This window comes from Mytilus edulis, chromosome 9, assembly GCF_963676685.1.
Source record: "Mytilus edulis chromosome 9, xbMytEdul2.2, whole genome shotgun sequence".
Taxonomy (NCBI): Eukaryota; Metazoa; Mollusca; class Bivalvia; order Mytilida; family Mytilidae; genus Mytilus; species Mytilus edulis.
Window position 1 is genome coordinate 87,283,376 of NC_092352.1, and position 17,211 is coordinate 87,300,586.

The 17,211-nt window shown below is 38.0% G+C and overlaps 1 protein-coding gene across 1 annotated transcript; it reads right to left on the bottom strand.

Annotated features, from left to right (window-relative positions):
• Positions 1 to 88: 88 nt before the first annotated feature.
• On the bottom strand, positions 89 to 15,846 carry LOC139490244 (platelet binding protein GspB-like). The gene is made up of 3 exons (XM_071277095.1): positions 9,957 to 15,846; positions 3,874 to 9,357; positions 89 to 978 (listed from the first exon to the last, which is right to left on the bottom strand). Exons 1-3 carry the CDS (start codon positions 15,817 to 15,819, stop codon positions 89 to 91), a joined length of 12,237 nt encoding a protein of 4,078 aa, XP_071133196.1. The 5' UTR covers positions 15,820 to 15,846.
• Between the last annotated feature and the right edge of the window lie 1,365 nt (positions 15,847 to 17,211).

A 17,211-nucleotide genomic window follows, 5' to 3' on the forward strand; every position in this document is an offset into this window, starting at 1 on the left:
TTTTACAAGGGTGGTTTGTCAATCTTTTTTCATAAACCTTCTCCGCAGAGCTGCTTTTTGCAGTTGATGAAAGTGTTTGTAAGGTACTTTAATTATTATTGTACTCACTTGTGGATGCCTTGATTTTTGCATGCTGAACAGTAACAGGTGTTGTGTAACCTGTATGGTCTCCAGGTTTACTGGACTGTGGAGTTGTATAACCATTTACATCTGTAACTTTATCACTGACGTATTCTGTACTTATTCTGTTTGAATCAGTAGTTTGTAAGTTTTCTGAAGTGAAAATGGAACTTAAACTGCTTCCAGGTGATTGTGTAACATGTCTATCAACAGTTGTTCCACCATCTGTAGTACTTATACCAGTACCGACACTTGTTAATTGTTCGGTGGTAGCGGTCGTTATTTCCTTGTCTAAGTTCATTCTTACGTTGCTGGTAGAAGCGCTATTTAAAGGAAACGCTGTGGTACGTTGGTTTGTATTTTTCATAGTACTACTTTTCCTGTCAGTGGTAACAGAATTAGTTGTATGAAGTGAAGATTTAGTGGTTCCTTTTTCTATGTTTAATGTTGGATGTGTTTTTCTCTCTGTACTTTGATCAGCAGATAAACGTTCTTCTGAGGTTGATATTAGTACTGAAGTTGAATCTTCAGATATTAAAGAAGTCGATGATTTGTCTTGACTCGTAGACATCTGACCATAGTTTATAGTTGATTGTGCTGTACCGGTTTCTTCTCTATTCTCAGTTGTGTATTCTCTTTTATCCCAAGAAGTGGTACCTACTGTAGTACTAGTACTGTAGTCCCTTGCAAAGGATGCAGTTGTTTCAGATTCTAATACGAGGGGTTTAACAGTTGTGCTAGGTATACTTTCGTGATGTGTCGTATCTTGAGTAGAAATTTCTTCTGTATAATGAATGGCGTCGTTGCGATAAGAAGTACCTGTACTTGAAACTTCTGGTGTTTCTATCGTAGTGGTGTCTGAAAATAAATCCAAATCCTATCTTTGTTACTTGCGTTCCAAAAAGGTGCGTGTACAGTTGCGGCGTAAATCAACCATCAATCAATCAATTAAATAATTCAGCCATTTTACAGTTGGAGACAGTCAAGGCTTAAATAATATCTATGCGGTAAAACAAGTTCAGTGGGAACTTTATGTTTATGTATCAAGAACAATGAATAATTTATTTTGTGTACATCATTCCCTCTTCTATCCCAACCACACAAACGCCCCCAAAATGTGCATCTCGTTTTATAGGTTTTCTTGATTTGAATACTGGAGTTCTTTAGATTTTCTTTAATGAATTGATATTTGAATAGCTACCAAGTTTGTCTCATCTTTATTTTTACATCTAATCTTATTGATCATAATCATTTCAAAATTGTAGAAACAGGTTTTCTGTAAATTCTGAATTATGCATTACATGAGATGCTTATCCTACCGTTGCAACTAGACTATTCCTATCAATAGTTTTAACTGTGGTAATGTTAGTATGTTTTCCCTGTGTACTGCGAGATTACATTGTGCATTTATTATGCAATGTTTTAATCATAGCAGGAAAATAAATACATTTAAACAATATTGAATAACCGAGTAAACGATAATCAAACATTAGTATGACTCAAGAAAACATTGTATTTTTGAGTATCGATATCATAACATCAATTAGCACATAGTTATGCCTTCTTAGGGAGGCTCGAGAGTACAAAAAAATCACAGAAAATTTTTTTGTTAATTATTATTTTTTTTTTTATTACTTTATTAGTTATTATTTTTTCATATCGTACAAAAATCATCCAAACAAATCAATTCGTTTTGTCCCCAGGTGACTTTAAAAGTATATATATCATTAAAAAATCTCCAAATTATCTCCCTTTGGTGCACAAATGCCATTTTTTGTCATTAAAATTGAAATATCTTTTAACTCATCGATGACCTATATTTTTTTTTTATTATTTTTTTTCAAATAAGCTGTACTTAAACTAAACTATTGTAAAACTTGAGCGATTTCTGTAATTTAGATTTTTTTCTATATCGATATTACCTTTATTTTTCCTATTAGTTCAACAGAAAAAAGTACCTTTACAAAAATGTATACTTCTTTCGAACGCAGATTGTGAGCTTAAATGAACGGTGGTCCCATATTTTTATTTTATTTTTCAATTAAGTATATGATAAAGTTCATTTGTAGAGAAATAAAGCGAAATCCTGTATTTCCCCCCAAAAAATGATTTATACCCGCGAGCCCCCTTAACACAACATATGTGGTTTTCTCATTGGCAATTATATTACATCTCAAAAATTGCTAAAATAACCCGTTCCACAACGATTTCACTTAAATGGTAAATATGTTTTAGACTTCATCAGGTTTGTTTTTTTTATAATATTCACAACAGTGGTTTGCTAGATATAGGAAGATGTGGTATGAGTGCTAATGAGACAACTCTACAATTATAAAAGTAAAACATTAAAGGATGTATGTTTTCCAAGTAAATTGTAAGTAGAAACTCTCTTACTGGATTTTTATATTGTACTCCTTGGTGATATTCATAATCAAAATGACAGAGAGTATATTTAGGTGCTGGATAAAATAGTTAACCAATACCATTAGAGGTTTCTTTTATCGTATTTTTTATGTCTTTCATAGACCAGAATATTTTCGTGTGTGTAACTCTTTTTAGCGTGTGAACAGTATATGAACAACATATATTGACAATATACTTAACAATATAAACATAGCTACAATGTACACATAAAAACATATACAATATGATTTTGATAGGTTTGTTTCAACAATTACATACACTTAAGGATTTTTGCTCAGTTTGGATAATTTTTTGTTAACTTGCTGAAATATTTATGTTATCGTAATGGCCACTCTTATTGTAATATTGCATTGTGTTCAATTCTTTTTTTTTTTCAATACATTTATAAATGTTACATATTGTTATTGTAACTGATATGACAAATATCTAAATACATAATTCTAATGTATTGCAATTATTAATGATGTGCCTGTATTGCGAATTGCGTGCTGATGAAACATACATACGATGAAATGATAATTAAAAAATCAATTGATAATTAAAAAATCAATTGATTGATTTAACTAGTGCAAAATTGGTAAGGTGGTTATAAGTGTGGATGCTAAAATGTTTTGGGATATAATCAATATTGAATTCTCTCCTACATGCGACCATCGTTGATAAACGATTCACTTGATTAAAAAATTGTGCACTGCCTTTATGTTCATGTTATATTTATAGCCATTTGAGTTGTTCATCATAGGGTTTTAGTGATAATGTTGCTTGTTTTGGAAAATCTTCGTACCATAATTATCATATTTCTTCTTGAATAACTTCATTATCTGTCTTCCCAAAGCCTTAATCGTTTTTACTTTTGTATTGCAATGTGACACTATAAATGGACAGCATGATATTTAAGAGCAGATCTATTTCTAAGTATGTTCCAAATTGACAAATCACAAGTCCAATTATATGTCTCTCCTTTTTTGTTCTATTTTTGGATTGTTATTATTATCGGTTTGCAATATAGGAATATTTTGTGAAATATTTACATAGCGGTTAAAATCGAACAACGACACATAAGACAACACAAAAATAAGGAATAAAGACGTCCTTATATATCCAAGACAATCAGTGGATACCACATGCATGCAATATGGCCTCATAAATAAAAGATTACGTGGGTTCTGTTTGCTTATTATGTTTTAAATTCCTGATGAAGGTTTATAATAAAAACCGATACAAATGCAGCAAAATTGGTATTGTCATCTTTTTTTGCTATAAATCTAAGTATATTGTTTGATATTGAGTTGTAATGAAACTGTTTACAGAATTTACAAAAGACAATACCTTGTATAATTTCTTCTTTTTGAGTTGAACTTGTTTCGTTAAACTTGATACCTGCAGTAGTTGTATCTGGTAAATTTGACAATGTATCGACTGTTGTTATACCATCTCCGACACTGGACTCTGAAGTTGTATCTGGCACCATACCTGCTGTGGTTGCACCTGAATCTTTTGGCATTGAATCGTCTGAGGTGGTTTGTGATACGATGGACGTTATACCTGGTGTGGTACCACCTGTCTCTTTTGACATTATATCGTCTGAGGTGGTTTCTGATACGATGGACGTCATACCTGCTGTGGTACCACCTGGCTCTTTTGGCATTATATCGTCTGAGGTGGTTTCTGATACGATGGACGTCATACCTGCTGTGGTTGCACTTGGCTCTTTTGACATTATATTGTCTGAGGTGGTTTCTGATACGATGGACGTCATACCTGCTGTGGTACCACCTGGCTCTTTTGGCATTATATCGTCTGAGGTGGTTTCTGTTACGATGGACGTCATACCTGCTGTGGTTGCACTTGGCTCTTTTGACATTATATTGTCTGAGGTTGTATCTGATACGATGGACGTTATACCTTCTGTGGTTGCACCTGGCTCTTTTGGCATCATACCCTCTGAGGTTGTAGCTGATACTATGGACGTTATACCTGCTTTGGTTGCGCTTATCTCTTTTGACATCATACTCTCTGATGTTGTATATGATGCGATGGACGTTATACCTTCTGTGGTTGCACCTGGCTCTTTTAACATTATATCCTCTGACGTTGTATTTGATATGATGGACGTTATACCTTCTGTAGCTGCACCTGACTCTTTTAAGATTATATTGTCTGAGGTGGTTTCTGATACGATGGACGTTATACCTGGTGTGGTTGCACCTGGCTCGTTTGACATTATATCGTCTGAGGTGGTTTCTGATACGATGGACGTCATACCTGCCGTGGTACAACCTGGCTCTTTTGACATCATATCGTCTGAGGTTGTATTTGATACGATGGACGTTATACCTTCTGTTGTTGTACCTGGCTCTTTTGACATTATATCGTCTGAGGTGGTTTCTGATACGATGGACGTCATACCTGCTGTGGTACCACCTGGCTCTTTTGACATCATATCGTCTGAGGTTGTATCTGATACGATGGACGTCATACCTGCTGTGGTTGCACTTGGCTCTTTTGACATTATATCGTCTGAGGTGGTTTCTGATACGATGGACGTCATACCTGCTGTTGTACCACTTGGCTCTTTTGACATTATATCGTCTGAGGTTGTCGCTGATACGATGGACGTCATACCTTCTGTGGTTGCGCCTATCTCTTTTGACATCATAGCTTCTGATGTTCTAGCTGATATGATTGACATCATACCTGCTGTGGTTGCGTCTATCTTTTTTGACATCATACTCTCTGTGGTTGTATCTGATACGATGGACATTTTATCTTCTGCGGTTGCACCTGACTCTTTTAAGATTATACCTTCTGAAGTTGTATCTGATACGATGGACGACATCTCTATTGTGGTTGTACCTCGTTCTTTTGACATTATACGCTCTGAGGTTGTATCTGATACGATGGGTGTTATACCTGCTGTGGTTGCACCTTTCTCTTTTGACATCATACCCTCTGAGGTTGTGTCTGGTATAATTGACGTCATGCCTGATGTGGTTGTAGCATGTTCTTTCGACATCTTACCCTCTGATGTTGTTTCTGATACGATGGACATCATACCTACTGTAATTGCACCTTGCAGTTTGGATATTATACCCTCTGAGATTGTATCTGATACGATGGACGTCATACCTGGTGTGGTTGCATCTTGCTCTTTGGACATCATACTTTCTGAGGTTTTATCTGATACAATGAAAGTCAATCCTACTGTAGCTGCATCTTGTCTTGTGGACTTCATACTTTCTGATGTTGTATCTGATACGATGGACGTAATACCTGCTGTGGTTGCACTTTGCTCTTTGGACATCCTACCCTCTGAAGTTGTTTCTGATACGATTGACGTCGTACCGGCTGTGATTGCAACTTGCTCTTTTGACATCATACCTTCTGAGGTTGTGCCTAGTACAATTGGTGATATACCTGTTTTGGTGGTATCTTGCTCCTTGGGCATTCCCTCTGAGGTTGTTTCTGATACGATGGACGTGATACCTACTGTGGTTGCACCTTGCTGTTTGGATATTATACTCGCTGTGGTTGTATCTGATACAATTGACGTCATACCTGGTGTGGTTGCAGCTTGCTCTTTGGACATCATACGCTTTGAGGTTTTATGTGACACGACGGACGTCATACCTATTGGGGTTGCATCTTGCTGTTTGAATAATATACTCTCTTTGGTTGTATCTGATACGATGGACGCTATTCCTGTTATTGTTGCACCTTGCTCATTGGATATCATACGCTCTGAGGTTGTATCTGATACGATGGACGTCATACCTGTTGTTGTTGCACCTTGCTCAATGGATATAATACGCTCTGAGATTGTACCTGATACGATGGACGGCATACCTGTTGTTGTTGCACCTTGCTCATTGGATATCATACGCTTTGTGTTTGTATCTGATACGATTGACACCATACCTGTTGTTGTTGCACCTTGTTCATTGGATATCATACGCTCTGAGGTTATATCTGATACGATGGACGTTGTACCTACTGTGGTTGCAACTTGCTCTTTGGACAACACTCTTTCTGAGGTTTTATCTGATATATTGGAAGTCAAACCAGATGTGGTTGCAACTTGCTCTTCGGACATCATACTATCTGAGGCTTTATCTGACACGATGGACGTCATACCTACTGGCGTTGCACCTTGCTGTTTGGTTATCATACCCTCTGATGTAGTATCTGATACGATGGACGTCGTACTTGCTGTTGTTGCATCTTGCCCTTTCGATATCACTCTTTCTGAGGTTTTATCTGATATATTGGAAGTCAAGCCAGATGTGGTTGCAACTTGCTCTTTGGACATCATACTATCTGAGGTTTTATCTGACACGGTTGACGTCTTACCTCCTGGGGTTACACCTTGCTGTTTGGATATCATACCATCTGATGTAGTATCTGATACAATGGACGTCGTACCTGCTGTGGTTACACCTCGTTCTTTGAACATCATACCCTTTGTTGTTGTTTCTAATACGATGGACGCCATATCTACTGGGGTTGCATCTTGCTGTTTGAATAATATACTCTCTTTGGTTGTATCTGATACGATGGACGCTATTCCTGTTATTGTTGCACCTTGCTCATTGGATATCATACGCTCTGAGGTTGTATCTGATACGATGGACGTCATACCTGTTGTTGTTGCACCTTGCTCAATGGATATAATACGCTCTGAGATTGTACCTGATACGATGGACGGCATACCTGTTGTTGTTGCACCTTGCTCATTGGATATCATACGCTTTGTGTTTGTATCTGATACGATTGACACCATACCTGTTGTTGTTGCACCTTGTTCATTGGATATCATACGCTCTGAGGTTATATCTGATACGATGGACGTTGTACCTACTGTGGTTGCAACTTGTTCTTTGGACAACACTCTTTCTGAGGTTTTATCTGATATATTGGAAGTCAAACCAGATGTGGTTGCAACTTGCTCTTCGGACATCATACTATCTGAGGCTTTATCTGACACGATGGACGTCATACCTACTGGCGTTGCACCTTGCTGTTTGGTTATCATACCCTCTGATGTAGTATCTGATACGATGGACGTCGTACTTGCTGTTGTTGCATCTTGCCCTTTCGATATCACTCTTTCTGAGGTTTTATCTGATATATTGGAAGTCAAGCCAGATGTGGTTGCAACTTGCTCTTTGGACATCATACTATCTGAGGTTTTATCTGACACGGTTGACGTCTTACCTCCTGGGGTTACACCTTGCTGTTTGGATATCATACCATCTGATGTAGTATCTGATACAATGGACGTCGTACCTGCTGTGGTTACACCTCGTTCTTTGAACATCATACCCTTTGTTGTTGTTTCTAATACGATGGACGCCATATCTACTGGGGTTGCACCTTTCTGTTTGGATATCATACCATCTGATGTTAGTTCTGATCCGATGGACGTCATACCTGGTGTTGTTGTATCTTTGGACATCATACTTTCTGAGGTTGTATCTGATATGATAGACGTCATACCTACTGTGGTTGCACCTTTCTGTTTTGATATTATACCATTTGAAGATGTATCTGGCACGATTGACGTCATACCTGCTGTATTTACACCTTGCTCTTTTGACATCATACCCTTTGAGGTTGTATCTGATACTATGGACGCCATAACTGCTGTGGTTTCAACTTGCTCTTTTGACAGTATAGCCTCTGATGTTGTTTGTTGTATAGTAGTCGTTTTACCCGTTAAGGTTGCATCTTGTAAACTGGGTGTTAAACTATCTGTGGTTATACCTGGTAGACCGGATGCTTTGTCTGTTTTGGTTGAATCGTATACACTGGATGTCATACCTGACGTAATCGTATAAAGAACGTTTGATCTCGTACGCTCTGATGTTGTCTGTTGAACAGTAGACGTCATATCTGTGATTGTGGCATCTCGTAAACTGGGTGCATACACATCTGCGGTTGTACCTTGTACATTGGACGTTGTACCTGTTGTGGGTGAAGCATGTTCATTGGAGGGCATATCTGTTAAGGTCGTATGATGAACATTTGACTTCCTATCTTCTGTGGTTGAATCGTGTCTACTGGATGTTATACCAGCTGTGGTTGCATCTTTTACACTAGTGGTTGTACCTGCTGAAGTCGCATCATGATATTTGTAAATCATTTCCTCTAATGATGTTTCCTGTACGCTTGATGTCATAATTGTTCTAGTTGCATCTTGTAAATTGGACATTGAATTTGATGTGATTGCATCTTGATCAATAGATAGTGTAGCCGCTGCTGTCGAACTATGATCTCTGGACATTATTCCCTCTGAAGTTGATTGCCGTTCACCGGATGCCATACTTGTTGTAGTTCTTGACGTTAAACCTGATGTGGTCGTACCTTGAACACCTGGAGTCATCTCTGAAGTGGTTGGTACAAGAGAGCTGGACGTCATACCTGCTGTTATTTCAACTTTTTTACCTGACGTTATATCTGCTGTGGTTGAATCTTGTACATTGGAAGATATACCAGCTGTAGTCGTATCATGGACCCTGAACGTTTTACCTGCTTTTGTAGAATATTGTATTCTGGATGTTATATCTGCTGTAGAAATATCCTGCGCATGGGAAATCAAATGCCAAGAGATTGTTTTCTGCACGCTTGACATCTTATCTACTGTGGTAGCATAATGGACACCGGACGTTAAACCATCTGTGATTTTATCTTGTACACTAGATGTTATGTTTGTTGTAGTCGTATCTACTTCATTATAGTTTATACCTGCCGCTGTCGAATCTTGTATCCTTGTTGATAATCCGTTAAAATCTGTTGCAAATTGTTGATCATTAACTGCAAAATAAGGGTACGTAATGATGGTGTATGATTTATAATGTTTCGTTGATCCTTAATTTTCGAAATTTTATTATAAATATAGATAGGGTATACTATTTCTGTCAACTTCGCAGTGGTTTTGAATTCGCAGTTGTTTTGATTCGAGTGTCACAGATAAGGTTTGTTCTGACGAAACCAATCCCGTCCAGCCTATAGCATGGTATCGTTGGTGAATTGTTACGCATCGCTTGTTTGCAGCTCTCATATTATAGACTTATTCAGAATATCGCGCATTCTTGATTGCAACTATGATCAGATGTAACTAACTGAATAGACATTTCATTAAGAGAATATTTATTTTTAGGAAGAAATACATTTTATACAAAACATCACAGACAAAATCATAACATACAGGTACATGCTATGACATTCACAAACGCAAAGACATAATTATATTTTTGACATAAATGAGTATTGATGTACAAATACAACGATCGTTTTTGCTATTTTCGTTGCATTTTACTGTGAGTAACGTTTGATCGATCTGCATTATGAAGTGTGTCATTGATTTTGATATCCTGTTTGTCTTTTGTACAATTACATAGACAAAAGCATACCTGTTGTTTGGATACTTGTAAGATCATCTTGTTCTAATGGTGTTGATAATTTATAGGTAGATTTGGGTGACTCTGTTGTTTCTTGTGTTGTTGGTGTTGAATGCGTAGATCTTGTCGAATGTATAATTGTCGACGTAGTAGGTTCCTGCTGTGTAGATGATATAAGTTCAGTGGCTATTACAGACTCACTCGTCTTCTGTGTTAAATCATTAGATCTAGTAGTCTCTGGAGTTGTTGAAAGTTGAGTAGCATCGGCAGGGGTTGTTGAATCCGGATTGGTCTGTGTTGGTGTTTGATATTGAATGGTAGATCCTGGAGTTTTTAACGATCGTAAAGTATCAGTAGAAGTCTCTGGTTCAGCTGGTGGTAGCTGAGCAGACGTGGATGCCTCACTCGTAGTTTGTTTTGAATGTTTAGATGGGATACTCTCTGGTATAGTTATTGGTAGTTGGGAAGATGTGATTGACTCTGGTACTGTTGACTTTGAATAGTGAGACATGATCGTCTGTGTAAGTATTGGATCCTGAGTATTCATAGATGGCTCAAGAGATGGTTTTGTAGATTGAGTATGTATCGCAGACTCTGCATCCTCTAACGACGGATCATTAGTTGTTGTAGATTCCAAAGTTGTCAACGACTTTGCAGCGGAAGGTGACGACACTGAAGTCATTTGATAAATCGATGTAGTAGACTTTAAAGCCATCATTGTTTTAGACGAAGACGTCTTTGGTGCATTAATATCCCACGCTGTTGATTTGTAGTGAGGGAACATACTTGAATCTGAAGTTGTTGTATGATCATTGGTCTTCATGATTATATTGTTTGTTGAAGCTATATGTTCATCAGTAGAAAATGATGACAGCTTATTGGTCGGCGTGTCAATCTCTGATGATGCGGATGGCAGATTGGTTGGCGTGGCAATCTCTGATGATGTGGATGGCAGATTGGTTGGCGTGGCAATCTCTGATGATGTGGATGGCAGATTGGTTGGCGTGGCAATTTCTGATGATGTGGATGGCAGATTGGTTAGTGTGGCAATCTCTGATGATGTAGGTGGCAGATTGGTTGGCGTGGCAATCTCTGATGATGTGGATGGCAGATTGGTTGGCGTGGAAATATCTGATGATGTGGATGGCAGATTGGTTGGCGTGGCAATCTCTGATGATGTGGATAGCAGATTGGTTGGCGTGGCAATCTCTGATGATGTGGATGGCAGATTGGTTGGCGTGGCAATTTCTGACGATGTGGATGGCAGATTGGTTAGTGTGGCAATCTCTGATGATGTGGGTGGCAGATTGGTTGGCGTGGCAATCTCTGATGATGTGGATGACAGATTGGTTGGCGTGGAAATCTCTGATGATATGGATGGTAGATCAGTTGGCGAGGCAATATCTGATGACGTGGATGACAGATTGGTTGATGTGGACATCTCTGATGATGTGGATCGTAGATTGGTTGGCGTGGCAATCTCTGAGGATGTGGATGGCAGATTGGTTGGCGTGGCAATCTCTGATGATGTGGATGGCAGATTGGTTGGCGTGGAAATCTCTGATGATGTGGATGGCAGATTGGTTAGCGTGGCAATCTCTGATGATGTGGATGGCAGATTGAATGGCGTGGCAATCTCTGATAATTTTGATGGCAGATTGGTTGGCGTGGCAATCTCTGATGATGTGGATGGCAGATTGGTTGGCGTGGTAATCTCTGATGATGTGGATGACAGATCGGTTGGCGTGGCAATCTCTGATGATGTGGATGGAAGATTGGTTGACGTGACAATCTCTGATGATGCGGATTGCAGATTGGTTGGCGTGGCAATCTCTGATAACGTTGATGGCAGATTGGTTGGCGTGGCAATCTCTGATGATATTGATGGTAGATCGGTTGGCGAGGCAATCTCTGATGATGTGGATGGCAGATTGGTCGACGTGACAATCTCTGATGATTTGGATGGCACATTGGTTGGCATGGCAATCTCTGGTGATATTGATGGTCGATCGGTTGGCGTGGCAATCTCTGATGATGTGGATGGCACATTGGTCGACGTGTAAAATTGAGAGGTGCTTGATGGAAAATCTTTGGTCGACGTCGACACTGTGAATGGCTGACTACTATTAGAATCCATATTCGTTGATAACAAGTAAGTTTCAGCTGTCGATATTGCTGATGATTGGGTCGATGGTAGTACAGGGACGGCGGTAGACCCCGACGATGTTGACAAAACATTAGTTTGTGTGGAAATCTCTGAGATTTTTGGTGATACATAAGTGGATTTTGTTGATACAAAAATGTTTGGTTTTGTCGATCGTATAGAAGTAGGTGAATACTTACTTGATACAGTGGAATCGTGTATTGTTGATGACTGCTTTGCATTATCATCAAAAGTAGGCGACATATCTTGCATTGTTGAAGAAAAATCACCAGTTGTTGTCTGGCTTGTAAAAGAGTTTAAAATTGATGGAATCTGATGTGTAGACGTTAATTCTGATACAATTTCCTTATTAGTTGAGACAGAAACGGTCGTTGCTTGTTTTGTTGTAGGAGAAGCAGGTGGTGTGTTTGTATTGGCTGTGGTGCGCTCAAGCCCTGTATCTCCATTTGTGTTGGAATCAGATGTTCTTATCGTGAAAACAGACTGTGGTTGCTTACTGGTTGTAGTAGAATCAGGAATAGGCCATGAGTTTGTTGTTGATTTCTTCGGATTTGTTGTTGTTACAAAGGTAACATCTTGATGTTTTGAAGTAGAAACAACGGGGGTAGTCTTTAGGGTCGTGGTTGTTTTAGTAGATGTTGCTTGATTTGTTATTGCCTTTTCAAAAGACGTTGCTGGGTAAGTATTCGTAGTTTCAAGTATATGACCAGGAATTGTTACGACAGAGTCTGGTAATTTAACTGAATTTATAGTGGTTAAAATAGGTAGCAACGCCTGGCTTATCTTTGAAATGTCTGATGTTGTTTTGCCTATTGTTGTAACATCACCAGTTGTTGTTTGATCTCTTGTAGTTATTGCATCTGAAGTTGTTTGGTCTCCAGTGGTTTGATAACCGAAAGTTGTTTTGTATACTGTGGTATCTTCACCTGCTATTGTTTGGTCTTTTGTGATAGGGTCCGCTGATGTTGTTTCATCTCTTATGGAAACACCACCTGATGTAGTCTGAACTCGCGTTATAGATTCAGTTACTGTTATGTGATCTCTTGTGGTAGCGTCACCTGATGGTGTTTTGTGTCTTGTGGTTGATTCAGCTGAAGTTGGTTGATTACTTGTTGAAGATTTAGTTGATGTTGCTTCATCTCTTGTTAAAGAGTCAGTTAATGACGTTTGTCCTACTGTGGTTAAGTCACCCGACTTTGTTTGAAATCTTGTGGTATGGGCAGCTAATGTCGTGTGAACTCGTGTGGCAACATCCCCTAGTGTTGTTTGGTATGTTGTGGTAGAGTCATCTGGTATTGTCCGATCTCTTGTGGTATGGTCAGCTAATGTTGAGTGAACTCTTGTGGCAACATCCCCTAGTGTTGTTTGGTATGTTGTGGTAGAGTCATCTGGTATTGTCCGATCTCTTATGGTATGGTCAGCGAATGTTGATTGAACTCTTGTGGCAACATCCCCTAGTGTTGTTTGGTATGTTGTGGTAGAGTCATCTGGTATTGTCCGATCTCTTGTGGTATGGTCAGCTAATGTTGTGTGAACTCTTGTGGCAACATCCCCTAGTGTTGTTTGGTATGTTGTGGTAGAGTCATCTGGTATTGTCCGATCTCTTGTGGTATGGTCAGCTAATGTTGTGTGAACTCTTGTGGCAACATCCCCTAGTGTTGTTTGGTATGTTGTGGTAGAGTCATCTGGTATTGTCCGATCTCTTGTGGTATGGTCAGCTAATGTTGTGTAAACTCTTGTGGCAACATCCCCTAGTGTTGTTTGGTATGTTGTGGTAGAGTCATCTGGTATTGTCCGATCTCTTGTGGTATGGTCAGCTAATGTTGTGTGAACTCTTGTGGCAACATCCCCTAGTGATGTTTGGTATGTTGTGGTAGGGTCATCTGGTATTGTCCGATCTCTTGTGGTATGGTCAGCTAATATTGTGTGAACTCTTGTGGAAACATCATCTGGTGTTGTTTGATATATTGTAGTAAAGTCATCTGATATTGTCTGATCCCCATAGGTAACACCACCAGTTGGTGTTTGGTCCTTTCTGGAAGAGTCGGTTAGTGTTATTTGATCTCTTGTGGAAAAGGAATTTGAAGACGCTTGACTTGTGATAGACTCACCTGATGTTGTTTGATATGATGCGGTCAAGTCATCTAATGTTGTCTGATCTCTTGTTGTAGATTCAGATAGTTTTGATTGATCACTGATTGAAAAGTCATCTGGCGTTGTTTTATATCTTATGGTTACGTGATCTGATGATGTTTGATCTCTTGTGGAAGCGTCAGTTGATGACTTTAAGCTCACTGAGGTAGACTCACCTGACGTTGATTGATATCCATTGATCGAATCACCTGACGTTATCGGATCTCTTGTTGTAGGCTCGGTTAATATTGTTTGATCTCTTGTTGAAATGTCACCTGGTGTTGTTTGACTTCTTGTTGTAACGTCACTTGATTGTGTTTGATCTCTTGTTGAAATGTGACCTGGTATTGTTTGACCTCTGGTGATAACGTCTAATGAATGTGTTTGACCTGATGTGGTAACGTCAACTAATGGTATTTGATCACTTGTAGAAGAATCAGTTAACGTTGTTAGATCTCTTGTGGAAGAGTCAGCTGATGTTGTTTGGTCTGTTGTGATTAAGTCATCCGTTGTTATAAAGTTTGTCTTTACAGAGTTAAGTGATGTTCTCGCATTTGTTATAATAGAATCTCGTGGCGTTGTCTGCTCTGTTTTATCAGAATTCGACAGGGTTATCTCCTCTGTTGTAACAAATTTGGACAGCGTTGTCTGAGCTAAGGACATATAATCAGTCGATGTTGTCTGTTTTGTGGTGATTGGATAATAACCTGTTGTCTGCTCTGTAGTGATATAATCAGACGGCGTTGTCATCTCTGTTTTTGTGGAATAGGTCAGTGAGGTTTGTTCTGTGCTGACCGGATTGAATCCTGCTGCATGTTCTGTAGTGATAGAATCAGATGATGTCATTTGTCCTGTGGTAGCAGAATCTGCCTTTGTTGAATGTTCTTCAGCGTCTACAGTGGTTTGTGTTATTAGCTCTGGTGTATTAGAATCAGAAAATGCTGTCAGCTCAGAAGTAGTTTTCCGTTTGGCAGTTAAATTGGAAAAAGTTGTAATGTCTGCTGTAGAACCAGAAGGCGTTGTATGTCTGGTAGTTAAACCTTGCGTTATTTGGCTAAAAACATAAGATTCTGACTGCCTTGGTAAGTTAGTTGCAGCGTCATCATCCACTGCCGAAGATTCCGTTGAGGTTGTAGATTCAGATAATGTTGTTAGCAGTGAATTTGTTGTTTGTCTTTCACTGTAACTTGTTGTACTTGGTAAACCTTTTTTAGATGCTGTTAGGCCTTGAACCGTGGAAAGGAAGATTGTTTCGGTTGGTGTTTGTCCAACTGTACTTGTTGATTCAACTGACACAGTACTTGTCTTGAGATTTATATCACCAGTAGTAGTTTCCTGATATTCATCGGATGACGATGGCGTGGGCTCGTCTGAAGTTGTTGTACTTGAACTGTGTTCTGATGATGAGGTTACCGTACTTATTGTTTGTCCAGTATCAACGTATGGAATTGTGTTTGTAGACTCTTGTTGTATCACACTATTGGTAGAATGTTTTAATATTTCAGAATTTACAGAATTGGTACCTGACGCTGGCTCCGTATTGGAAGTGCTGTTTTCTAATGGTTCGACTGACTGCATTTCTGTTGTACTGGCTGTGATTCCAACTGTATCTGGAAAACAATAGTACTCGTGTAACGAAAAGCATATATGTGTTGTTTCTAAAAATTTTACTTTCAGCATGAAATCAATAATCTTGAGGAACCATTAAGATAAAGTATAAATTTGCTTCACAAAGAACACTTCAATTTTTGTAATTGTGACTTTGATTCAATTTGATTATATATATATATATATATATTTTTTATTATTTGTATGATTAGGAGAATTTTGAGTGTCATTAGACGGAGGTGTAGAAAACACATAAGGTGTACCTACACGCGAGTACGCTATTCAACATAAATCACATATTATGGAAATTGTTTCTTCGTCTTTCAATTAACAATCATCATATTATATCTTTTACTCAGCAACAAACCTGTTTTGAAAGTTGCTTTATAATGTGAAAAAAATATATATAAAAGCTAGTAATTAATATGTGTAATCTGCACGTATAAGAATTTTGAAAATGTATAAATATTCTTTTAATTAACAACACGTAAAAGGCAAATTTCCAATTTGTGATTTTTTTTTATCGTAGGATGTTACTGACATCCGCCAATGGCAGCTTTCGTCAGTTTAATTTCGGGAAAAACACTGCTTACTTATGAGATTTTCTATTATTCATAACATACCGAATATTATCACTTCATCAGTGTCGATGGTGAAATTAAGTGAATGAGAGGAATTATGGATAGCTTGTCTCAGCAATTCAGTAATTGTATCTGCTGACTGTGTTGTTGACGAATCATTGGATTTCAGTTGAAGCACAAATAACACTTCTATGCTTCCTTGCCTGGTAAAAGGAAATACGTAATTATTACATGTTTGTCAAGTTATCGATTCTTTCTTTTATTTACACATTATGAAAATTACAAAATTGCTGAAACAATTATGAAACGAATAGATCAGGCGTAATCTTTTTTTTTTAATTCATTATGCGTCATTCCTTAAAAAGAAATAATAAATCAAATTAAAGAAACGTTTATTTCTTTGTAATAGCGTGCCATGTTTTTTATTTATATAATAAATCCCTGCTTTGATTATAGATCTCAAGTTATAAAGGGAAAAAAACTAAATAAATATAAAAAATAATAAGATGAAAGTCATATTGTTTAGAGTCCTTGTCTGTTTGCATCAAGTGGGAAGATTACGCTTTCAACTACGAACTAATATTCAACATGTGCATAAAAGTAATTTGAGAACAATTTGTTTATTCAAAAACTGAAACTCTTTACATTACACTACAAAGGAGATTTTAATTGTAAAACATAGTGTGACGTCTTTAATTTAATTTCCTGTAAAGTAAACCGGGAATTATATCAGTTTTTGCAACATTAAATATTTATTCAGCTATATTCATTTTTTCTTTTA